We start from the raw sequence: 27,059 nt of genomic DNA on the forward strand, positions 1-27,059 counted from the left end.
ATACATTTCTGTCTCCCAAATCATAACATTATGGACATGAAATTACTTGTGTTAAAAGGTAGCTTCAAATCTGAGACAGAAGAGTCTGGCAATATAAACTGATGACGACCTTTGACAGTCTTAGTGCTGGAATGAATGTGTCGCATGGATTTATGTCTTTTTACATCAACTAAAGAACTTGCCCTCAGACTATGAGGCGTCATCACAACAGAACCAGACCCCAATCAGAGGACAACAAAACATTTCTTATCTAAGAACTGGTCCAATATTTATGGACATAACTGTTATCACTCATGGTAATTCTGCTTCATGTCACCTGTCTTAGTCATGTCTTTTTTTTTCTGCGCTATGTTGTGCATAAATGTGATTCTTCAGAATTTCTTTTAATCTTGCCTGATGAAGAGACCTGTGTAGTCTCGATAGCTTGCAATTTGTTACCATCTTTTCAGTTAGCCATTAAAAGGTATCAACCACTGAGGACTCTCAGTTCTAAATATTTTTCTATTTTCATGTGACCATTTGGTCTATGTAAAAACTTTCATCTAAGTAGCCCTATTGAATCCCCATGTCAGGGTTTGTTTTCACGGACAGCGCTCAGACCGCGGCCCGTGGTGTGAACCTGCCGTAATGGATAGGAGAAACGGTGCAATTTATTGCAAACTCAAGAAATCACTGGAAAAAACTCGCCTCTGATGAAAATCAGTACGATATTTACGTACTAGAAGAATCCCTGTGTGAACGAGGCCACATTCAGGAGGAGACCGGCCAGTGGTGCCACCTAAATACAGATGTGGGCGGCTCCATGTGTCACCCGCTCCGGACGGGCGCGGGATCCACCGTTACATCGGATGCATTGGTCAGGACCGCCCGGCCATAGTGCTGCCACCTCTCCATGTGCATGGGGTTATAATGAGGCCAAGGCGGGCACTGATGGGGTGAACTTATAGCCTCATACACAGGCTCCCGGGCAGGATACATGGACTTGTGTTTTATAGGAGCAGTTTCTGTGCCCGCAGCAGCTCACAGCTCTAGGCTGGCACTGGGTCTTCTCCCCGGCCCGAGCACCAGCCGCCTCTCACCACATGACACCGAGGTGACTGGTTGCATGCATAGCCGGGGCAGTGCTCTACTGCTGTGCGGGCGCCGGGTCCTCCTACAGCACTAACTCCACGTGGCGCCAGCACTACCGGCCGACGTCACACAGTAGGCGGGGTCACTGCTCTTGTCTGCCAGTGCACACATGACGTCACTCAACGTTCATTCATTCATTGCGTATTCTAGACCACGCCTACTCGCTATAGCTGAAGGCTATTGGCTCCCCGTTCTGTGGGTGTGTACTGCAAACAATTTTCTTTTGACAGGCGCCCGGACCTAAGACACGCCCACAGCCTCTGCGGCCAATGAAATTAGAGCCGGGAAGGTGTGTGCGGGGATATGGGAGCTGTGCGCCGCCGGGCCTGTCCTTACTGTGCCTAACGTCAGCCGGAGCACACCGCAGAGGATCGGCAGCATGGCGTTCAGCATCGAGCACAGGGCCAAGGCCAACAGCCTGGAGTACCGGATCTTCTTCAGTGAGTGATGTGCAGCGGAGGAGGGGTGCATGGACGGGCCTGTATCCTAGCGCTGTGTGGAGGGAGGCTGCTCTGTATGGGGGGAGGCTGCTGTGTGTGGAGGGAGGCTGCTCTGTATGGGGGGAGGCTGCCGTGTGGAGGGGAGGCTGCCGTGTGGAGGGAGGCTGCTCTGTATGGGGGGAGGCTGCCGTGTGGAGGGAGGCTGCTCTGTGTGGAGGGGAGGCTGCTCTGTGTGGAGGGGAGGCTGCTCTGTGTGGAGGGGAGGCTGCTCTGTGTGGAGGGAGGCTGCTCTGTGTGGAGGGAGGCTGCTCTGTGTGGAGGGGAGGCTGCTCTGTGTGGAGGGAGGCTGCTCTGTGTGGAGGGGAGGCTGCCGTGTGTGGAGGGAGGCTGCTCTCTGTGTGGAGGGGAGGCTGCTGTGTGTGGAGGGAGGCTGCCGTGTGTGGAGGGAGGCTGCCCTGTGTATGGAGGGAGGCTGCTCTGTGTGGAGGGAGGCTGCTCTGTGTGGAGGGGAGGCTGCCCTGTGTATGGAGGGAGGCTGCTCTGTGTGGAGGGAGGCTGCTCTGTGTGGAGGGAGGCTGCTCTGTATGGAGGGAGGCTGCTCTGTGTGTGGAGGGAGGCTGCTCTGTGTGTGGAGGGAGGCTGCTCTGTGTGTGGGGGAAGCTGCTCTGTGTGGAGGGAGGCTGCTCTGTGTGGAGGGGAGGCTGCTCTGTGTGGAGGGAGGCTGCTCTGTGTGGAGGGGAGGCTGCTCTCTGTGTGGAGGGGAGGCTGCTGTGTGTGGAGGGGAGGCTGCCGTGTGTGGAGGGGAGGCTGCCGTGTGTGGAGGGAGGCTGCCCTGTGTATGGAGGGAGGCTGCTCTGTGTGGAGGGAGGCTGCTCTGTGTGGAGGGGAGGCTGCCCTGTGTATGGAGGGAGGCTGCTCTCTGTGTGGAGGGGAGGCTGCTGTGTGTGGAGGGGAGGCTGCCGTGTGTGGAGGGAGGCTGCCGTGTGTGGAGGGAGGCTGCCCTGTGTATGGAGGGAGGCTGCTCTGTGTGGAGGGGAGGCTGCCCTGTGTATGGAGGGAGGCTGCTCTCTGTGTGGAGGGGAGGCTGCTGTGTGTGGAGGGAGGCTGCCGTGTGTGGAGGGAGGCTGCTCTGTGTGGAGGGGAGGCTGCCCTGTGTGTGGAGGGAGGCTGCTCTGTGTGTGGGGGAGGCTGCTCTGTGTGTGGAGGGAGGCTGCTCTGTGTGTGGAGGGAGGCTGCTCTGTGTGTGTGGGGAGGCTGCTCTGTGTGTGGGGAGGCTGCTCTGTGTGTGGGGGAGGCTGCTCTGTGTGTGGGGGAGGCTGCTCTGTGTGTGGGGGAGGCTGCTCTGTGTGTGGGGGAGGCTGCTCTGTGTGTGGGGGAGGCTGCTCTGTGTGTGGGGGAGGCTGCTCTGTGTGTGGAGGGAGGCTGCTCTGTGTGTGGGGGAGGCTGCTCTGTGTGTGGGGGAGGCTGCTCTGTGTGGAGGGAGGCTGCTCTGTGTGTGGAGGGAGGCTGCTCTGTGTGTAAAGGGAAGCTGCTCCGTATGGAGGAAGGCTGCCGTGTGTGGAGGGGAGGCTGCCGTGTGTGGAGGGGAGGCTGCCGTGTGTGGAGGGGAGGCTGCCGTGTGTGGAGGGGAGGCTGCCGTGTGTGGAGGGGAGGCTGCCGTGTGTGGGGGGGAGGCTGCCGTGTGTGTGGGGGAGGCTGCTCTGTGTGTGGGGGAGGCTGCTCTGTGTGTGGGGGAGGCTGCTCTGTGTGTGGGGGAGGCTGCTCTGTGTGTGGGGGAGGCTGCTCTGTGTGAAGGGAGGCTGCTCTCTGTGTGGAGGGAGGCTGCTCTGTGTGTAAAGGGAAGCTGCTCCGTATGGAGGAAGGCTGCCGTGTGTGGAGGGGAGGCTGCCGTGTGTGGAGGGGAGGCTGCCGTGTGTGGAGGGGAGGCTGCCGTGTGTGGGGGGGAGGCTGCCGTGTGTGTGGGGGAGGCTGCCGTGTGTGTGGGGGAGGCTGCTCTGTGTGTGGGGGAGGCTGCTCTGTGTGTGGGGGAGGCTGCTCTGTGTGTGGGGGAGGCTGCTCTGTGTGTGGGGGAGGCTGCTCTGTGTGTGGGGGAGGCTGCTCTGTGTGTGGGGGAGGCTGCTCTGTGTGTGGGGGAGGCTGCTCTGTGTGTGGGGGAGGCTGCTCTGTGTGTGGGGGAGGCTGCTCTGTGTGTGGGGGAGGCTGCTCTGTGTGTGGGGGAGGCTGCTCTGTGTGTGGAGGGAGGCTGCTCTGTGTGTGGAGGGAGGCTGATGTGTGGGGGAGGCTGCTCTGTGTGTGGGGGGAGGCTGCTCTGTGTGTGGAGGGAGGCTGATGTGTGGGGGAGGCTGCTCTGTGTGTGGGGGGAGGCTGCTCTGTGTGTGGGGGGAGGCTGCTCTGTGTGTGGAGGGAGGCTGCTCTGTGTGTGGAGGGGAGGCTGCTCTGTGTGTGGAGGGAGGCTGCTCTGTGTGTGGAGGGAGGCTGCTCTGTGTGGAGGGAGGCTGCTCTGTGTGTGGGGGAGGCTGCTCTGTGTGTGGGGGAGGCTGCTCTGTGTGTGGGGGAGGCTGCTCTGTGTGTGGGGGAGGCTGCTCTGTGTGTGGGGGAGGCTGCTGTGTGTGGAGGGAGGCTGCTCTGTGTGTGGAGGGAGGCTGATGTGTGGGGGAGGCTGCTCTGTGTGTGGGGGGAGGCTGCTCTGTGTGTGGAGGGAGGCTGATGTGTGGGGGAGGCTGCTCTGTGTGTGGGGGGAGGCTGCTCTGTGTGTGGGGGGAGGCTGCTCTGTGTGTGGGGGGAGGCTGCTCTGTGTGTGGAGGGAGGCTGCTCTGTGTGTGGAGGGAGGCTGCTTGTGTGGAGGGAGGCTGCTCTGTGTGTAAAGGGAAGCTGCTCCGTATGGAGGGAGGCTGCCGTGTGTGGAGGGGAGGCTGCCGTGTGTGGAGGGGAGGCTGCCGTGTGTGGAGGGGAGGCTGCCGTGTGTGGAGGGGAGGCTGCCGTGTGTGGAGGGGAGGCTGCCGTGTGTGGAGGGGAGGCTGCCGTGTGTGGAGGGGAGGCTGCTCTGTGTGGAGGGGAGGCTGCCGTATGATCGTTGCTGCCCCCACACAGGAGCCCTCCACATCCCCATCACACTGGCAGCCACCACTCTGTCATTGTTACCATTGTGGCAGATCACGGGTTAACCCTGAGAAGTGACAGGGCGCATTTATTGCAGTGGGGTCTGAGGGGGCATTTTCCCATATAAACTTATGAGTTTGGTTTTTTTTCAAAGTGTAAATTAGCAAGGTCCATGTTTTGGGTCGGCTCCGCTGGCGTTCTTCACTGCTCGGTACAATGTGATTAAATAAGTGACGTTCTGGAACTTTCTGATTCACCTTTTTGTTTCTATGTCTCTCTGTGATCAGTATCTCCAGATGACGAGTTTACTAACAGCAAGCAGAGATCTTGACAATGGTGAGGAGTAAGAACTCGCTAGCGCCTTATTTATATAAATAGTTCCCAGGGCTTGTCCTGTACTGTGTGTCAGGAGGGAAGAGCTGGTCATGGAGGGACCACCAGGAATCGGCAACGGTCCCACAAGACCACCCGGTATCAGTCTCGTCCCCTGGTGCAGAAGTGCTGGAGAATCCCACTTTGTGCTCTGATTTGTTGCTTTGGGCAATTAAACCCCCTCCATATACATCAGACTATTATTGGCTGTACCTCCTGATATCAGCAGGCTCAGATGGGGGGTCTCCTGACTGTACCCCAACTGATGACGGCAGGAAAGATTAGGATCTACCATGTCTAATGCCTCAATACCGGGCACTGCTGCCGACGGTTCGGACAGGGGTGTTCAGTTGCATAGAAATACATGCAGCTGTACGCATCGGGTATTGATGTGAGTTTCTTGCAACTGACCCCGACCTAAGTGTTATTTACTGGGAGGAAACCTGTGGATTCAGAAGTGGTGAACAATCCCCTTTACAGAAGTTCTCAACATGATAAATGGTTAAGATTGGAAAGAGCTTGTAAAAATGACCAACTTTGCTATTGTTAAATATTCTCAAGAAGGAATGTATCTTTAATTCCCCGTCCGCTGCTTGTTGCCTAGGTTTCTTGCCTCTTCTAGTCTCAGTGGTGGCCGGTCTCCTTATGTAGAGTTTGGAAGTGCTGCTCTCGAGCCGCCCCCCTGGAGAACTTGCAGTTTGGACCAGAGGCTCAACTATGCCGCCGGCTCCAACTGTCAATCATTCAGGAGTTCACTGACCCCGGCAAACAAGAAGTCAGGAGGCCGGTGTGCCTTGTGCTCCTGGAGACTGGTTTTGAGAAAGCGCTTGTCCTGGATTATGGTGAAAAAGGCAGGAATTGTTATAAAATGATCCGGGAACCATCACTTACCTGTCAGGTGCCCCTCTAAGGCCAGTGAAGGTCTGCAGTGGTCACATGGCTGATGATGATCCCTGAAGGAATGACTGAGGTCACCAGGGAAGTCAAGGATCCTGTATCGTCTTATAACATTTCCTACTGGTGGGCAACTTCTTGTATTTACTTGCTCATATATCATAGTCCGCAGCGGTTTACATAAGCTGTCATTGCTGTCCCCATTGGGGCTCACAATCTACTTTCTCTATCAGTTTGTCTTTGTGTGAGTTTCCAACCACACATTTGTATGTAGTCTAAAGAATGACCGTACAGCACATCCAACATTAAACATGCTACCTGCTTTATTCAGTCCATTTATAATGTCATATTTCACATGAGATAATGTGGCTATCCCACCGCCCACTCCTGGTCTCCTACCATACTGCATATGAAGAATGGCAGAAACGCGTCGGTATCACATGTGCCTCATTCGACTGGACATGGATTGAATAAATCGTGTATTCTTCTTAAAGGGAACCTGTCACCCCCAAAATGGAATTTGAGCTAAGCCCACCAGCATCAGGGGCTTATCTACAGCATTCTGTAATGCTGCAGATAAGCCCTCGATGTAACCTGAAAGATGAGAAAAAGAGGTTAGATTATATTCACCCAGGGGCGGTCCGATCCGATGGGCGTCACGGTCCGGTCCGGCGCCTCCCATCTTCATAGGATGTTGTCCTCTTCTTGTTTTCATGCTGTGGCTCCGGCGTACTTTGTCTGTCCTGTTGAGGGGCAGAGCAAAGTACTGCAGTGCGCAGGCGCCGGGCCTCTTTGACCTTTCCCGGCACCTGCGCACTGCAGTACTTTGCTCTGCCCTCAACAGGGCAGACAAAGTACGCCTGCGCCGGAGCCGCAGCGTGAAGATCAGAAGAGGACGTCATCGTAAGAAGATGGGAGGCCCTGGACCGCGACGCCCATCAGACTGGACGGTCAGCGGGACCGCCCAGGTGAGTATAATCGAACCTCTTTTTCTCATCTTTCAGGTTACACCAGGGGCTTATCTACAGCATTAAAGAATGCTGTAGATAAGCCACTCATGCTGGTGGGCTTAGCTCATCTTCGAATTTGGGGGTGACAGGTTCCCTTTAATGTCAGATGTGCTGTAAGGCTTTGGATTACAAGTATTGTTTGCTGTTGAGCTTGGCACCCGATTATACGAGGCCGGTGGCTTCATATACTGATGGTGGTAAGACCACTTATTTATGGGGAAACCATACAAACTCCTGGCAGATATTGTCCTTGGTGGGATTTGAACCCAGGTCGCCCATATTATTATTATTATTATTATTATTTATTTTTATAGTACCATTGATTCCATATCAGATATTCCAAGCGTAATACTTGTTTATTCAACCCTTTGTCTATAGGCTGTGACTTGCTTCGTACTAGTCTGAGCAGTACCAAAGGTGTCTTGAGTATTTTATGGAGATTTTATCTTTAGGATACCTGTGGCAGTCAGAGTAGATTGCAGGTCACTAGTGGTAGTGATTAAATGCAGCAGTCATTTACCTGCTGCCTATAGAAGGACTACTGGGCAATCCTGTGTTACTAAAAAAATGTTTGTACTGTTGTATGGGGTTTTCTCCTGCAGTTTAAACTTTTTTTTTTTTTCTTCAAATTTCTGTAAACGAATAATCCCTTTAATTTGACATCTCCAGGCCTTAAGCCTTTGTGAAACTTGTGTTCGGGTCATGGGATTACTTGCAGCAACTTCAACTATTTCTCCTTTAATTTACAAATCCTTTTTTCTGTGCATCTTACAACAGCCCGGTATAGAGGAGCCACGCTACGTGACTAATGTGAGGCGTCCGTGGTGACTTTCCCTCTGTCACTTGTCTCCTGTTTGCATCGCTGTCCATTGATGTTAATGATTACTGTGTGATGTATTTTCTTCACAGGGTTTATCAAAGGAAGTAATAGTTCTTCACCTGACTAATCATGGCTGTGACGTCCCTGGTCCTGCGGCTCAGGCCCATTTTAAGTGATAACCTCTGTGCCGCAGTTCCAGGCACAAGCGTAGCAATATCACCCATTATTACCGTAGTAGTTGCAGATTTGGGCCTTATTCAGACAAGGACTCATAGAATGTTAGAGTTGGAAGGGGCCTCAGGGTCATCAGGTCCAACTGCCTGCTCAATGCAGGAGTCACTAAACCATCTCCGACTGTCTAGTCTATATTTGAAGACTTCTATTGAAGGAGAACTCGCCACCTCTTATGGTTCCACTCATTGATCACCCTCACTGTCAGTTTTTTGTTTTTTTATATCTAATCTATATCGTCTCCCTTTCCATTGTTTCTCATGTTTCCATGTTCAAATGAGAATTAGGATGATCCCTCTACATTGACATCCCTTCTTATATTTGTAGACCGCTATTAAGTCTCCTCTTGGTCTTCTTTTTTGCAAGCTAAACATTCCCAGATCCTTAACCGTTCCTTATAGGACATGCTTTGCAGTCCTCTCACCATCCTGGTAGCTTTTCTCTGAATTTGCTCCTGATTTTCGATGTCTATACCTGGTTTCCAGTTAGGACACATGCCCATTATAATCTATTGCACTGTTCTCATATCTGTGTAGGCTTTTTTTTTGTTCTTTGGCTCTACTTGTCTCACACAAATGTCTATGTATTTTTCTATCTCACTCTTGGGCACTGTCTTACAGTTGTCACACATAATGGGTATCGTGAGTGACAATTGTCTCAATGCCTGGCAGTATAGAGCTGGAACACCGTAATCGGGGTTGTTTTGGAGGAGAACGCTTATAGATCTCAATTGCTATTTATTACAACTTCGAAAATGGGTTTTCTGGATCAGTAGACCTGGTCCCAGGAAGCTGCTCCATCTCTCCTGTATAGCCGTAATTCACTCTGACATCCTATTTACTCACATCGATGACCTTGCCAGGTTCTGCACCTTCCGCCAAGGATGACAGCTGATCGCTGGAGGCTCTAAGCAGTAGGGCACATTGGAACTCTTGTGTTTATTAAAAAAAACAAACAAAACCCTACAATATTTTCTCTTCGCCACGACAGCACCCACTTGAGAGAGGGGATCCGCCCCTAGGAACAGGAAACCCTATGGAGAGAATAAAAGGGGCGGTCCCCCTCGCTCCCACAGTTGGTTTCCTGTTCCTACGGGAGACACCTGGAGAGAAGAGGATTCCCAGCCTGGATGCCGCTTGCGCAGTTTACCTTATAGGGACGGCAAGGGCTCCAGAGCTGGAAGCGGCGTCGGGGGTTCTATGGCAGCTTCCCCCCTCTGCCGGCAGGTACCGTGAGGCCAGGATCGGGGAGTCGCCTGGCTCACGGAAGAATCATCCAGCGCACCTGCAGGGACCGGACCGCTGGGTAAGACCCTGTGTCGCCATCTTCGGGAGGCGCACAGGCAGCGTGTGGCCCATGGTTTCTCCCCCGGAAGTATTGCTACAACTTCCGGGGTGACGTAGGAGAAGGCCGGCGCCTGCGCGATTGCTGGGTGGAGGCGCAGGCGCGCACAGCAGAGCCGCAACCCGGATGTAGTGGTCACTTCCGGGTACGGCAGGAAGAAGATGGCGGCCCCCAGCTACAAAAGGACGCCGGCGCTGATACCCAGCGTCCATCATGGCATCTCCCCAGGACACAGCGTTGCCTTCAGCTGAAGTCACCGCTATTACTCCTGGAAGCCGGACTAGCAGCAGCCGCAGATCATCCTCCAAGAGCACCAGGGAAAAAAGATCGGACCGGTCAGCTCCTCCATCTGTGCCTCCGTCTCCTCCTCTCCAGCCGGTTAAAAGAACAGGGAAATCTAAACATAAGCAATGTGCCTTATGCTCTCAGCTGCTCCCGGACACCTATTTAAAAAAGTTGTGCCATTCATGCATCGAATCCACCTTACGTGAGGAGTCTTCTGTAAGGTCGGAAGATATACGTAGCATGATTAGGGAGGAATTACGAGCCTTTCGAAGCTCGGATAAAGTTCCTGAGAGTAGGAAAAAATATAGTTCTCCTAGATCTGAACAGTCATCTGAGGTGGAGGATAAGGATTCGGACGATTCCCAAGAGGTTATATCCTCGGAAGGTGAACAGGATACATGTTTCCCTACAGACAGTATTGACAATCTAGTTAGATCAATACGTAATATTATGGGTATGGAAGATACTATAACCCCCAAGACACCACAGGACGTGATGTTTGCCGGCCTGTCTGAGAAAGAGACCTTCCTTTCCTGTTATCCCAGCGATAAAGGACTTGGTCAAAAAGGAGTGGGAAAGCCAGGGGCAAAAAGGGTTGCAGTCTTCCTCAAAACGTCGCTATCCCTTTAACGATGATGATTTCTCCAAATGGTCGAAAGCCCCAAAAGTGGATGCGGCGGTGGCATCCACTTCTAGGAAATCTCTACTACCTGTAGAAGATTCTGGATCCTTGCAAGACCCACTTGATCGGAAAGCGGATTCCCTTTTAAAAAACTTGGGAATCTTGTACAGGAGCTTTAAAACCGGCTATCTCAGCCACATGTATGGCAAGGTCCATGTTGGTCTGGTTGAATGACCTTGAAGAAGGCTTGAAAGGTGGCCTTTCCCGCAATAAAATCATATCATCTATTCCGTTGATTAAAGGAGCTACGGCCTTTCTAGCTGATGCTTCAGCTGATTCCATCCGGTTGGCAGCCAAATCAGCAGGTCTGACCAACGCGGCTCGCCGCGCCTTGTGGTTAAAAGGGTGGAAAGGAGATCCACAAACGAAATCGAAGTTATGTGGTCTGCCATGCCAAGGTGAGTACCTATTTGGTACTCAGTTAGATGAAATCCTTACCAAAGCGGGTGAGAGGAAGAAAGGGTTCCCCAATAACACTTACCTTCCATCCTATAGGAGAGCGTTCCGAAAGCCCATGTTCAATAGAAGACGGGACTATAAAAACCAGGACCGTTGGGCAAATAAAGACTTTAAACAAAAAGGAGCCTTTTTCGGAAAACACCCTTTCAAACCTGAGGATAAACCCCGTTAGGACAGATCTACCCGTTGGTGGTAGGTTGTCCTTCTTCTCCATACAGTGGCTGACAATAACCTCTAATCCATGGGCAACTAGCCTCATTACCACGGGCCTAAAATTAAAATTTTCCCAAGTCCCCCCGGACTCATTTTGTCTGACTTCCTTAAAGTCACCATCACAACAAGAAGCCTTGGAGCAGGAAATAATAACTCTCCTGTCCAAAGGAGTTTTGGTGGAAGTCCCCTGTCATCAAAAGGGAAGAGGATTTTATTCCCCTTTATTTTTGATTTCAAAACCTGACGGGTCATATAGAACAATAATTAACCTTAAGAGGCTAAACGTCTTCTTAGAGAATCAAACTTTTAAAATGGAATCTATTCGGTCAACTATTAAGCTTCTATTTCCCCATTGCTTCATGGTTGTTCTTGACCTTAAAGATGCATATTATCATCTTCCAATCTTCAGTGAACATCAAAAATATCTACGGGTGGCAGTTATGGTCAAAGGTCAGGTTCGGCACTATCAATACACAGCAATGCCCTTTGGTCTATCAATAGCCCCTAGAGTTTTCACAAAACTAATGTCAGAGGTAATGTCATATTTGAGGTTAAAAGACACCCTCATAATACCATATTTAGACGACCTACTGATAGTCAGGAACTCTCTTTCTCAATGTCATCAACGTTTAGCTGATTCAATTTCGTCCCTACAGGGGTTAGGGTGGTTAGTAAATTGGGAAAAATCAAGATTGTCCCCCACAACTAGGCAAAAAATTTTAGGAATTATTCTAGATTCTGCAAATCAAATGTGCTTTCTTCCTGAGTCAAAACAAATAACAATCATAAACAAAGTACAATCAGTGATTAACCACCCTCTAATTTCCCTAAGAGAAGGTATGTCCCTTCTCGGTTCATTCACTTCCTGTATTCCAGCTGTTCCGTGGGCCCAATTCCATAGCAGGAGATTACAATATACAATTCTTCGTGAGGAAGAAAGATTACATGGCCGACTGGATAGTCGTATTCCCTTACCATCAGATGTAATACAATCTCTCACTTGGTGGTTGAATCCGGATCATTTTACCAGTGGGGTTCCCTGGGTGGTTAAACCATCAAAAACTATCTTCACTGATGCCAGTCCTAGTGGTTGGGGAGCACACTTAGAAGATCAAATAGTGCAAGGTCTGTGGTCTCCTAGAGAATCGGATGATTCTTCTAATAAGAAAGAACTAAAAGCTATCTATCATGCCATATCTGAATTTCTTCCGCAGTTACACGGAACGCATACAAGAGTCTTTTCAGACAACATGACAGCGGTAGCATACATAAACCACCAAGGAGGAACAAGATCAGAAGCACTCATGTCTATAGCCAACGACATTCTAGCCATAGCAGAGGAGCATCTTCTGTCCCTGTCAGCACTGCATGTGAGGGGAATCGACAATTCGAGAGCAGATTTCCTCAGTCGCCACTCTCCACCAAGGAGAATGGGTTCTAAGTCGTCGTATCTTTTGCATGATAGTAAAAAAATGGGGCACTCCCGAGATAGATCTCTTTGCGACAAGACAAAACAGGCAAGTCAAAAAGTTTGCATCATTGTTCCGATCCGACAATCCAGATATCTTCGACGCCCTTCAAATGCCATGGGTATTCAAGAAGGCATATGCCTTTCCCCCGCTGATATTACTTCCGACAGTGATCAGGAAGATAAGAGAGGACAGAGCAAACGTGATCTTAATAGCTCCATTTTGGCCCAAGAGGCCATGGTTTTCCTGGCTGAGAGCCATGTCAATCTCAGACCCATGGATCCTCCCGGAGGATCGGGATCTTCTCTTCCAGGGCCCCTTCAACCACCCTCAGGTGAAGGGTCTTCGATTAACAGCTTGGAATTTGAGAGGCAGCTGCTAAACATGAGAGGATTCTCAAATAAAGTGATTGACACTCTGCTATTAAGTAGGAAAAAATCCACTACCTCCATCTACGCAAGAGTGTGGAAAAAATATTTAAACCTCTACCCAACGGCCCTATCAAATGAAATTCATATTCCCATGATTCTAGAATTTCTTCAAAAAGGGCGCGATCTAGGTCTGGCGGTCAGTACCTTAAAAGTGCACATTTCTGCGCTAGGGGCTTTATATGGTCACGATATCGCAGGTAATAAATGGGTAGCCAGATTTATTGCAGCATGCCAGAGGTCAGAGACAGTTCGAACTCCCCATGTACCACCTTGGGATGTTAATTCAGTTCTCGAAGCTCTTAAAGACCATCCTTTTGAGCCTCTACATTCAGCTCACATAAAACATGTCTCCCTCAAGACAGCTCTTCTCGTCGCCTTAGTGTCAGCAAGAAGAGTAAGTGACATACAGGCACTATCGATAGATCCTCCCTTTATGTCAGTCTTCCCAGAGTTGTCCTTAAAACAGACCCTTCATACTTACCCAAAGTATGCACTAAATTTCACAGAACACAAGAAATTTACCTTCCCTCCTTCTATGATAACCCTACAAGTCAGGAAGAACAAAGATACCACACATTAGATGTGAGGAGAGCCATATTAGCCTATTTGGATAGGACTAGCGCCTGGAGGAAGAGCAGGGCTCTCTTTGTTTCGTTCCAGGGTCATAGAAAAGGAGCTGGAATTACGAAGGGTACTTTATCTCGGTGGATTCGAGATGCAATATGTCTGGCCTATTCATCCAAAGGGGAGAATCCGCCTGAGACCGTAAGAGCACATTCCACCCGGGCGATTGCATCATCCTGGGCTGAACGAGCGGAGGTTCCGTTAGAACAGATATGTAAGGCCGCAACCTGGTCTTCACCTACTACTTTCTATAATCACTATAGATTAGATCTATCTGCCTCATCTGACTTGTCCTTCGGTAGATCAGTTCTTAACACGGTGATCCCTCCCAAATGACTATCTCTGAAAGTCTCTCAAGTGGGTGCTGTCGTGGCGAAGAGAAAACACAGGATTACGTACCGGTAATGCTCTTTTATAGAGCCACGACAGCACCCCTTCACTTCCCTCCCTTATAGGTTTTTATTTAGAAGCACGGTTAAGGGTGTTTGGTTCTTATAGTTAGCCATGTTTAAGTTAACTAATTATAAATGATGATATTGAATGACCTACTAAAGTCTGGTGGGCGGTTCCTCGCAATCTCTGTAAACCCAACTGTGGGAGCGAGGGGGACCGCCCCTTTTATTCTCTCCATAGGGTTTCCTGTTCCTAGGGGCGGATCCCCTCTCTCAAGTGGGTGCTGTCGTGGCTCTATAAAAGAGCATTACCGGTACGTAATCCGGTGTTTCTCAAGGGTTGGTGACCTGTTCCTTATGAGGACATCACTTTTGATTTACTGTGGAATTTTTATTTCGATTACACTATTCTGCCTGGTGTCTGATGCAAATCTCTGGAGCGTTCGTTTTCTGTGAATATTGGTGTTGGCTGGTTCCTGCTCACGACGGTGCTTAGAACGTCACTGGACTTACCCAGGGGGGTTCCCATACCATGTCTCTATACATATTTACGGTAGCTTCATAAGTTTTTTTACCATTGCCATAGATATGCTGGCGCTTCTAGCCGCCAACATGGCTCTCTTCTATGTCACAGCCTTACGTTATCACTGTATTCAGCAAGTAAATGTGTCCGTATAGTGCATATTTAGGATGGAGGTAATTTAATGAGGTATACAGGGAAAAATAACTGTAAATAACATATTTAATACCTTCCTATCACAGCTGTATTATCCTGCGTGGCTTAATTTACTGAGAACCACTCCAGTCCATTTTTTTGTAAGTTTTTATGTATTAAAAATGTCAGTATATTTATTCCCTGACAATCTGTCAGATCCATCCCTTTTTTTATTTAACTGTACACGTCTTTTTAAGCCAGGGTGATGGCATGAATTTAGGGAGGCCTTTACTCTGGTGACTGACTGTGACGAGCTGCCAGGTTTGAGCTTTCACCTTGCATTTAATTCAGGACCTCATAGCTGCTGGAAATCTGTATTTTGGGCAGTGAGATCCCCGCGGTAAATAATAAATCCAGCTAGATGATGTCTAGGCAAGGCATGAAACGATTACATGCGGCTGCAATTGAACTCGCCCATTTGTATCTCAAAATAATTTAGTCAGCGCATTTTCAGATCCCGTCATATTTACTATGAAGCACACAGGAAAATTAAGCTTAATGCTTGGTAAAGTTCTTGTCTGTCTTCTTCCCTGTAATCTGACGATATCAAAGAAGCAATGAATGTTGTTAACCCTAATCGTCTGATCCGTTCCCTGGTGGATAGTATAGGATCACTAAGGAAGTCTTATAGAGCAGGGGGCATCCTGATTCTTAATCTTTGTCAGATTTACTTCTATAAATAGACTTGCTTCTTGACCTTTCACAGATATATAATCCTCATAGAGAAGCCTCCTTCACTGCAAAGTTTAACTCCAAAGACTTATTTTACTTATTAGCAGTGGTATGAATACGAGAAATATACTTTTATTAGCTTATTTATGCTTCCTTCTCTCCTTTTTCTGTGTGTGTCTGTTTGAATTGAATGAACCATGCAGCAAAAAAAGAAAAGTATTAGGGACTCTCTTGGTCTTGTGCAATCTGCTCCCTTTTTGGTACTTGGACCGGGGAATTCTTGTATTCTGTTGCATTATAGTGTAGGAACAGTTGAAAGAAGCTTCCAATGAAGCACAAACTGTCTATTTACATTGTGTTTTGGAGAGAAGAAGCTTAAGGACTCTTTAAAGGGAATCTGTTCCCCCCCACCCTTTGGGACTTATTTGATCTATTAATATGGGCATACAGGTAATAAAAATATTACACTAGTCCTACCTGTATGCCTCCTATGAACAGTTTTATTGTTGAGAAACGTTATATTCTAACTTTATGCTAATGATTTCTTCAGGGCTCCAGTGTGTGTGGTGCTGTAAGAAATCCCTGCCTCCTGTCTTCATTTTAATACTACCCCCGCCCCCTCCCCCCCCCCCTGCCATGCATGTCAGTTCTGGCACCGAAATCCTGCGCCCTGAACTCCCTCAAAAATCCATATTTTTTTTTTTTTCTCTTCTATGGGCGCTGCATTCAGGGATCTTCTGTACAGGCCAGTCACTGTGACCTCCGGCGTGCGCGCTAATAAGGTGCTCTCCCCACTTCCTCCTTGCATGGTCATCGCTAGGAACGATGTGTCCATAGCGATGACTGTACAGGGAGAAAGTGGGGAGAGTGTCATGATTCCAATGGCAGGGAATCACAAAAGGACAAGCACCAACGAGCTCTAGGGTGATGGAACCTGAGCTGACCGCGACCCTAAACCTGAACACACAAATAACAATAGCCGGGGAACGTGCCTACGTTGATCCTAGACGTCTCGCACCAGCCGAAGATCTAACTTCCCCTATTAGAAGAAACACAGACCTCTCTTGCCTCCAGAGAAATACCCCACAGAAATAGCAGCCCCCCACATATAATGACGGTGAAATGAGAGGAAGGCACATACACAGTATGAAATCAGATTCAGCAAAATGAGGCCCGCTAAAACTAGATAGCAGAGGATACAAAAGTAACCTGCGCGGTCAGCAAAAAACCCTTCAAAAAACCATCCTGTAATTACTTGAACTCATGTTCCAACTCATGGAACATGAGGAGCAATTACAGCCCGCTAGAGCAACCAGCAGCAAAGAAACAATTATATGCAAGCTGGACAAGACAAAAATAAAGCAAAACGTGGAACAAGAAAATCAAAAACTTAGCTTGTCCTGAAGATTACTGAAGCCAGAAGCTGAGGTAACAAAACACTCTGATAACCTTGATAGCCGGCGGGGAAATGACAAGAAAGCCCGGTTAAATAGGAAACTCCCAAATCCTAATAGAACAGGTAGACACCAGAGACAGCAGAACACAAATCACCCAGTACCATCAGTAACCACCAGAGGGAGCCCAAAAACAGAACTCACAACAGTACCCCCCCCTTGAGGAGGGGTCACCGAACCCTCACGAGAACCACCAGGGCGACCAGGATGAGCCCTATGAAAAGCGCGGACCAAATCATCAGCATGAACATCAGAGGCAACCAGCCAAGAATTATCCTCCTGACCATAACCCTTCCACTTGACCAAATATTGGAGTTTCCGTCTGGAAACACGAGAATCCAAGATCTTCTCCACAACAAACTCCAATTCTCCCTCCACCAGCACCGGAGCAGGAGGCTCAGGCGAAGGAACAACAGGTACCTCATACCTCCGCAACAACGACCGATGGAATACATTATGAATAGCAAACGATGCCGGGAGATCCAATCGAAACGACACAGGGTTAAGAATTTCCAAGATCCTATAAGGACCGATGAACCGAGGCTTGAACTTAAGAGAAGAGACCTTCATAGGAACAAAACGAGAAGACAACCACACCAAGTCCCCAACACGAAGTCGAGGACTCACGCGGCGACGGCGATTAGCAAACTGCTGAGCCTTCTCCTGGGACAACTTCAAATTGTCCACCACATGACTCCAAATCTGATGCAACCTATCCACCACCATGTCCACTCCAGGACAATCAGAAGGCTCCACCTGACCAGAGGAAAAACGAGGATGAAACCCCGAATTACAAAAGAAAGGAGAAACCAAGGTAGCAGAACTAGCCCGATTATTAAGGGCAAACTCGGCCAGCGGCAAAAAGGTAACCCAGTCATCCTGATCAGCAGAAACTAAACATCTCAAATAAGTTTCCAAGGTCTGATTAGTTCGCTCCGTCTGGCCATTCGTCTGAGGGTGGAATGCAGACGAAAAGGACAAATCAATGCCCATCTTAGCACAGAACGTCCGCCAAAATCTAGACACAAACTGGGATCCCCTGTCAGAAACGATGTTCTCCGGAATCCCATGCAAACGAACCACGTTCTGGAAAAACAGAAGGACCAACTCGGAGGAGGAAGGCAACTTAGGCAAGGGTACAAGATGAACCATTTTAGAAAAGCGGTCACACACAACCCAGATGACGGACATTTTTTGAGACAGGGAGATGCGAAATAAAGTCCATGGAAATGTGCGTCCAAGGCCTCTTCGGGATAGGCAAAGGTGACAACAATCCACTGGCTTAACACAGACATTGTTTTCCAGTCAAGGACTGGATTATGAGTTTGTAACCATGGCAGACCAAGTACTAGAACATCATGTAAATTATACAACACCAGGAAGCGAATCACCTCCTGATGAACGGGAGTCATACGCATGGTCACTTGTGTCCAGTACTGAGGTTTATTCATAGCTAAAGGTGTAGAGTCAATTCCCTTCAAAGGAATAGGGACTTCCAGAGGCTCAAGACTAAACCCACATCGCTTGGCAAATGACCAATCCATAAGACTCAGGGCAGCGCCTGAATCTACATAGGCATCGACGGAAATGGATGATAATGAGCAAATCAGAGTCACAGACAGAATGAACTTAGACTGTAACGTACTAATGGCAACAGACTTATCAACCTTTTTTGTGCGTTTAGAGCATGCTGATATAACATGAGCTGAATCACCACAATAAAAGCACAACCCATTTTTCCGCCTATAGTTTTGCTGTTCACTTCTAGACTGAACTCTATCACATTGCATTGTCTCAAGTGCCTGTTCAGAAGACACCGCCAAATGGTGCACAGGTTTGCGCTCCCGTAAACGCCGATCAATCTGAATAGCCATAGTCATAGACTCATTCAGACCCGTAGGCGCAGGGAACCCCACCATAACATCTTTAATGGCCTCAGAAAGGCCATCTCTGAACTTTGCAGCCAGGGCGCACTCATTCCACTGAGTAAGCACTGACCATTTCCGAAATTTTTGACAATATATTTCTGCTTCATCTTGCCCCTGAGAGAGAGCCAATAAAGCTTTTTCAGCCTGAATCTCTTGGTTAGGTTCCTCATAGAGCAAACCCAATGCCAGAAAAAACGCATCCACATTAAGCAACGCAGGATCCCCTGGTGCCAATGCAAATGCCCAATTTTGAGGGTCACCCCGCAGGAAAGATATAATAATCTTAACCTGCTGAGGGTCTCCAGAAGAGCGAGATTTCAAAGAAAGGAACAGCTTGCAATTGTTCCTAAAATTCAGAAAACTAGATCTATCTCCAGCAAAGAACTCTGGAATAGGAATTCTAGGTTCAGACATAGGAGCATGTACAACAAAATCTTGTATATTTTGAACCTTAACAGCAAGATTATTCAAGCTGGAGCTAAACTCTGGACGTCCATGATAAACAGCTAAGGTCAGAGCCATTCAAGGATTAAGAGGAGGAAAAAAAAAAAAAATCAGCCAGGCTGCAATTAGGGCTAGGCAGCAACCTCAGAGGAGAAAAAAAAAAAACTTCCTCAGACTACTTTTCCTCCTACTTCAGCCCAAACATTTTTGGGCCGGCTATACGGTCATGATTCCAATGGCAGGGAATCACAAAAGGACAAGCACCAACGAGCTCTAGGGTGATGGAACCTGAGCTGACCGCGACCCTAAACCTGAACACACAAATAACAATAGCCGGGGAACGTGCCTACGTTGATCCTAGACGTCTCGCACCAGCCGAAGATCTAACTTCCCCTATTAGAAGAAACACAGACCTCTCTTGCCTCCAGAGAAATACCCCACAGAAATAGCAGCCCCCCACATATAATGACGGTGAAATGAGAGGAAGGCAAATACACAGTATGAAATCAGATTCAGCAAAATGAGGCCCGCTAAAACTAGATAGCAGAGGATACAAAAGTAACCTGCGCGGTCAGCAAAAAACCCTTCAAAAAACCATCCTGTAATTACTTGAACTCATGTTCCAACTCATGGAACATGAGGAGCAATTACAGCCCGCTAGAGCAACCAGCAGCAAAGAAACAATTATATGCAAGCTGGACAAGACAAAAATAAATCAAAACGTGGAACAAGAAAATCAAAAACTTAAGCTTGTCCTGAAGATTACTGAAGCCAGAAGCTGAGGTAACAAAACACTCTGATAACGTTGATAGCCGGCGGGGAAAGCCCGGTTAAATAGGAAACTCCCAAATCCTAATAGAACAGGTGGACACCAGAGACAGCAGAACACAAATCACCCAGTACCATCAGTAACCACCAGAGGGAGCCCAAAAACAGAACTCACAACAGGAGAGCACCTTTATCAGCACGGACACTGGAGCGGAAGTCTCCTTCACAGAAGATCCTCGAAAGCAGTGCCCGTAGAGGGGAGGAAAAGGTACATATTGTGGAGGGGGGTGCAGGATTCCGGGACCGTAACTGACGTGCATGAGTGGGGGGGAAAAGTATTATAATGAAGACCGCAGGCAGGGATTTTTTCCAGGCACCATATGCTCCAAAGCCTGGAAGAAATCATTAACATAAAGACAGAATATAACATTTCTCCACAACAAGTCCATTAATATGAGGCATTCAGGTAGGACTAGTGTAACATTTCTATGAACTATATGGTCATATATGTTTCGGGGGGAGGGGGTGACCATTTCCCTTTTAAATGGAACCTACTGCCAGGTATGACTGAGACACATTGAGGTGGACTGTGACGACCTGGAAGTTGTAAAGGACTTCAACTTGGTCAGATCAATGATAACTCAAGATGCAGTGATGATGCCAGAAGTAAATAGAACAGCTGTGGGCAATTCAACAATGAAGTCAAGGGCAAGGCCTTCAAGTCAAGGAACATTTCTCTGGCGATGAAGACATTGCTCATATATAGTCTGGTCTTTTCTGTAGTAACATGGTTGCAAAACCTGGACGTTAAAGAAACAAAACAGAAGAAGAATCATCGCCTTCGAAATGTGGTGCTGGAGAAGGATGTTATTAACACTTTGGATGTTGAGCAGAGCAAACAAATCAAACCAGACATGTCACTCAAATCAAGGATCACCAAGCTATGACTTGTTTACTTTGCTCTCTTCATATGATGTGTCCAATAACTGGAGAAGGACATTGTAGTTAAAAGAATAGAAGGACCAAGGCGACGAGTAAGACCAGCAGCCTGATGGCTTGATACAATCAAGATAACGACTGAGAGGTCCACCTGGGTCTTATCTAGCCTGGCACAAGATTGATCTTCCTACAGATTATTCATTCATCAAGTTACCATGGCTCAAGATTCAGCCAAAGGCTATTAAAAATGTAACCGGTCATGTTGAATACCGTCTGATCTGCAGGTAGCATGTTAGAGCAGGTATGAGTCCAGTAGGTGGTCCTACTCGGAGATTGACAGTCTACCCTGTCTGATTGTGTCAAACAAAATAGCCAGTTGCATTCTAGATGTGAAGAAGATGCACAAAACAATGCAACAGGTCCCAAAATGGAGCAACCAACTCCAATAGAAACACGAATCTAGGAGGATACAGAGTAGGTAGGTTAAAAGTATTTTTATTGTATAAATATAAGTAGAAAAAGTGGATAAAGTGCATCAAAGACAGACAAGCAAGAGAGCGCTCACTCTCGTTGTTGCGTTCAACTGTATCGGCATCTAGCCAATGCAATTGAATTTGCGATGTCTGGCTGGGGGCTGGCACTGGGCCCCGCGGCAGTGCAGGGAGACTTCAACTGTATGGAAGCCATCAGTACCTGACCCAGAAGTAGTAGCGTAGCTCGGGTGGGCCCCTCAGAGCACAGGGCCCAGGGTGACTGCCCCCTGGTAGCTACCCTATTGCCTCTGCATCAAGTACTAATGGCTTCAGTATTTTCTTTGTCACTTGAAAAGATGCTTTTTAACTTTAAGCAGTATATTTATCAGTGATTGCCCCAGAGGTAGAGTTTGAGATTTGCTGTGCTCCTACCCAAATGATTACAGCTGCTGGATGTACCATAATTATGCCGGTTATAGTGGGCACTGCATGTGAATGTATCTACTGAATATACAAAGAGCAAGACTAATATCAGCATCCAGTGGTATATGGCATTCCTAAAGACCAATGGATTATTACAGTGCAGTAACTCATAAGTGACAAACGCCATTTTTTTATTTTTTTTAAATTGTAGCTGCATTAGCAGAGCTCCTGCCTGTAAAATAATTTAACCCCTTCAGATGGATTTACATCGTGGGACGTGACAGATCATCGGAAGGTATGAGATATTGTTTTTTTTTTTTCCTTTGTTACAGAGCGAGGGTCTTCAGGTGGTTGAAGAGTCTAATAAAATATTACAACAACCTGTGTCTTTATTTCATTAAAAGACTTTGTAATAATGTGTGTGTGTTTTAACCATTTCAGACAATTGGATTAATAATGGATAGGTGTCATAATTGACGCCTCTCCATTATTCTGGCTTAATGTCACCTAACAATAGCAAAGTGACATTAACCCTTCATTACCCCATATCCCACCGCTACACGGGAATGGGAAGAGAGTGGCCAAGTGCCAGAATAGGCGCATCTTCCAGATGTGCCTTTTCTGGGGTGGCTGGGGGCAGATGTTTTTAGCCGGGGGGGAAGGAGGGGCAATAACCATGGACCCTCTCAAGGCTATTAATATCTGCCCTCAGTCACTGGCTTTACTACTCTGGCGGAGAAAATTGCGCGGGAGCCCACGCCAATTTTTTCCGCCATTTAACCCTTTAATGGCTAGAACGGCCAAATTTTGCATATACACACTACTAACATTAGTACTGTGGAATATGCAAAAAAAATGGGGGATATGAGATGGTTTACTGTATGTAAACCATGTCTCATATCATGTCGGGTTTAGGAAGGAGATCGCAAAAGCCGTCAATAGCTTTAAAGCCGGTAATTCAATCTCGCGCTGGATGAAATGATATATATCAGTATATATGATGTTACGATTTTTTGAGAACATGGATCCATTGTATGTCTGTATGTCGGTTTTGCAAGCCTGCAGTACGGATGCCATACGGATTACATACGGAGGATGCCATGTGCAAAATACGCTGACACACCCTGCCTACGGAGGAGATACGGATCACTATTTTGGGGACTTTTCTGCGTATTACGGCAGTAAATTACGGACCGTATTTTTATACGCTGAGTGTGACGCCGGCCTAATGGGTATTTTCATCGCTGTGGAGTCTGTATCCATTTTGGTGGAGTTCGATTTGGTATAAAATGCACAGACTCCGACTCCTAAAATATATAATAAATGGGATACAGTAGTTCAATGCAGAATGTGCTGAATATATTTTGGAAAGTTATGAAATGTTCTATAAATGTCTGTTCTGTTCAAGGCCGTGGAGTCGGTAAGCCAAACCACGGAGTCCGACCCCACTGCCCTGGTCACCACTGAGCATGTACATGAAGTGCAGCACAGATTCATCTCAACTAAAAGCCGAGATCCTTAGATCAGGAACAGAACAGACATTTCATAACTTTCCCAAATTATGAAAACCTTTACAGCACATCCTGCATTGTACTACTGTATCCAATTTTTTTAAATTTTGAAGTCTTATTTGGTCCATTTTAGACCGACTCCAACTCAGATTCCGCCAAAATGGACTCTGACTCCCCGGCCCTGGTTCTTTTCCTGATGAACATCACCTTAAAACATCCGCAATCTGCCGCTGACCTCCTGATTGCATACTGACAATGTCGCTATCAACCCCAAAATGGTATCGATAAAGTCAACTTGCCAAGCAAAGTTCTCACACGGCTTCATCAACTTAAAAATAAAAACCTTTACTGGTCTCTGAAAATGGCAAAACAAAATTTTAATTTTTAATTCTTTTTTTTCACCACTTTAAGATAAAAAAAAATGCATAAAAAGTTAGTGGATATCTAATTATACTGACCAGTGACCAGGAGAATGCTATCGCTAATTTTTACAGCACATGCCCCCCCCCCCCCCCCCCCCCAGAGGAAAAAAGAAAAGAGGGAAAAAAAAGTCATAACTGCTGAAAACAGGGGCAGGAAAAAAAACAAAAACAAAGTGATCAGTCAGATGAAAAGAAACCGGGTCATAACAGTATAAGTAGCTTATTGTGCTGTGTTTGGCATAAACAACTGAATTTGGATGAGTGGGGTGTGTATTAGTTTGAAACTTTTTAATAAACCTTTTGGCTAATATACTGTGTAGATAGATATAATAATATATAATTTATTTTATTTATTTTTTAGTCACCTGTATACACAAATGTAACAAACTCCTTTTGACAATGGTAAATATTGACAGCACAGACCTTCTGTATAAACAATTCTCTCCTCTCCAGTTTGTATGTTCTCTCCGTGTCTGTGTGGGTTTCTTCCGGGTTCTCCAGTTTCCTCCCACATTCCAAAGACCATACTGATAGGAAATTTAAATGATGATGTGTGCAAACTGTAAAGCGCTGCGGAATATGTTAGCGCTATATAAAAATAAAGGTTATTATAATAAAGATTATAAGTAGACAATGTTCCATCTACTTGCAGTTACTATATCTTCATAAGTAGCTTAAGGTGCTAGAAAATATGTATTGGATTATGTAAATGTCACCCCCACCCCACCCCCCCAGTCTAAATTTGCACACGTATATACATAAAAGATTATCCAGGTTCAATCCATAAAAAAATGACAATCTTCATCTGTAGGACATATGTTGTAATATATCAGTTAAAATTTACCAGACAAAATACAATTCCCTATGTTACAGAAATACAATGTATCTGACATCGAATACCGTACTATTGATGTGTATGGGATTTTTCTTTCCCCCCTTCTTACCCCTTTTTCTCACTGAAAAAAGCACATCTCCAGAGCCCTATTGACTAAACACGTGTGTGTGTGTGTGTGTGTGTGAAAAATAGTAAACTTCGGTACTCAAAAAGTATAGTCTTTGCATTTTTATTGTAATGGTAAATTTAATCCAAGTGAATACAGACATAGCAGATTTGCGCTTTGGTAGTGTTCACCTGCAATGCTGCACCGTGGCAGAACACGGCTTACAGGAAGCAGGCAGCGTCGTTGGCAGGGATAGCAACATTGTAAAAGTATACATGTGTTGGTATTGGATCATGAACCGAATTTAAAACCCAAATTGTGTGAGGGGGGGAAATGTATTATGCCCAGAAAATATATTAAAATAAGGTGCGGGTGAACACTAATAACCAGGGAAGAAAAGGGATGCAAAACAAAATAGAATTGGGAATGGAATAGTATTAGAGGAAAATGATTTACAATATCTGCAGTGAGAAATTGTAAAAGTGCTGCGCAGCGAAGAGACTAAAAAATTGATTATTAATATAAATTTAAATGATTTTGGACCCAAATATAGTAGGTTACATACAGAGAAAGTATGGTAAAAGTAGGACTATATAAAGTGCCAGTGCATATAGTATCACTCTGAATCAAATAGAGACCTTATGGTGTGTAGCAAAAAGGTAGGAAGTGGGGGGTCGTACTCATGGATGCCTCCACCCCAACGCGCGTTTCTGCATCAGCCTTCGTCAGGGGGGTGAATATGTTGGCATTGGTTAGTCAGAAGATGGTGTATAGGTTAAAAGGAGAGTATACTAATAAACCGAGGGGATATGAAGGAAGGGGGGAAAAGAACATTTGGAGGGAAAAAATGGTGGGATCAGGAGGAGGCAAGGGAAAAATTGTTTGCCTGTTGCCTACTGTGGAATCTAAAAGAGAAAAGAAACAGTCAATGTATAATGTGATGCCCATCAACAACTACACTTGCATGACGAGAGATGGGCTATGAGCATGTACAGGTGTTTTTTTTTTGTCTGTCAAGTTGATGGAAGAAGTCCAAAAAATGGTAAAGGATTTCAATGCAAACATAGTGGAGGGCTAAAAATAACATTGTTTACTGCTCGATTATTGTTAGCTTTGGGTTTGCCTTTATTCATTTTTTTATTTTTTTTAAATTTCAGTTCACGCTGTAACTATTTTTGTATCATTTTTATTTTACAGGTAATTTATTACAACACATTCGCTAATACCCAGTGTTTTTGTTGTTTTTTTTTTTTTATAGAAGACTGCAAGGGACATTACATCTCTCCATTCCATGATATCCCTCTGTATGCAGATGAGAAAAATGTAAGTCTATGACCCCACAGACGGCAATATGGATTGTGTATGCGGTTGTTAGGAGTGTCGGGATGGCTCACAATAATTTCTTAATTGGATGAGTGTTTTCTTTTGGTCTTAATCATTAAGCACCAGATAAACAGAAGTCTTACAAGATTGTCATTTCTTTTGCTTAACACGCCTCATTAAATGAGAATGTGTTTACTTTGTAGATTTGTGTATTACTCAATAATTATTCTATAAATTTTGTTTAGCAATTATTTGCATATATTTAAGTATCAATCTTAATATCCAGATTTTGTAATTATGGGAATTGCAAATATTATTATAATTGTCATGTGTTTAATTTTTTTTTTTTTTGTGCTGGCTCAGAAAAGTCATAAATTAATATGTATCAGTCTCTATAAAAGCCAATAAATGGTAGAAAATTATCATGTAGGTATTTCGTATAATCTTCTTTTTTTTTTTTTTTTTTTTACCCCCCCTTTTTGAGTTCTCTGTTCACTGTAAGGAATTCGGGTCATAGGTTCCTCTAATGTTTTGTATGTTAGTAATTCCAAACACCTTCTTTTTAAGGGAACCTGTCATGTAAAATGACACTGTTAACCTGTAGATATCAATAGCGTTCTGGTGCCATGTACAATGAGAGCCCCTCTGCTGGGAGGAAATGGACTTTATTTCCACCTGCAGTGTTTGACTTCCAGTCATAGGGGTGGCACTGGCACGGCCTCAGTCACATCTCTGTGTACAGTGATGGCTGTAGCCATGTTCCTTGCACTGACGGGCAGCCGACCCTAATGCTGATCCTGCTGTCAGTTAGTGGTGGGGACGCGGTTACACTTGCTCATAAAAGTAACAACTTTATTAAGTTAAGACATAAAATATACTGTGGTATACACATGGTATACACATGGAAGTAGACTGTCTCTTTAAATCTTCCACTGATTTATTATACATGCGGCATTAACCCAGTGCAAAGTGAAAATAAACACGGCCCTTCGGGCAAAACAAAATGGCATACAGTCTCTACTGAGATCCACCCACCCACCCACTCACTCAGGATATAACAACCGGGTTCAGTACAGGTAACGCAAAACCATTTCTCTGGAGCTGTCGACTCCAGACACACTGAACACAGCCTCAGAAGGCTGACTAGTTC

The 27,059-nt window shown here is 46.5% G+C and overlaps 1 protein-coding gene across 1 annotated transcript in view; it reads left to right on the forward strand.

The window, feature by feature from the left end:
- Positions 1–1,386: 1,386 nt before the first annotated feature.
- The window catches only part of PPA1 (inorganic pyrophosphatase 1), a 155,750-nt gene continuing 130,077 nt past the window's right edge, over positions 1,387–27,059 (forward strand). The window contains exons 1-2 of the mRNA XM_069753311.1: positions 1,387–1,571; positions 25,845–25,909. Of these exons, the coding sequence (XP_069609412.1) occupies positions 1,511–1,571; positions 25,845–25,909 (126 nt within the window). The 5' untranslated portion in view covers positions 1,387–1,510. The remainder of the gene's footprint in view (positions 1,572–25,844; positions 25,910–27,059) is intronic.

This window comes from Ranitomeya imitator, chromosome 2 (genome assembly GCF_032444005.1).
Source record: "Ranitomeya imitator isolate aRanImi1 chromosome 2, aRanImi1.pri, whole genome shotgun sequence".
NCBI classification, from domain to species: domain Eukaryota; kingdom Metazoa; phylum Chordata; class Amphibia; order Anura; family Dendrobatidae; genus Ranitomeya; species Ranitomeya imitator.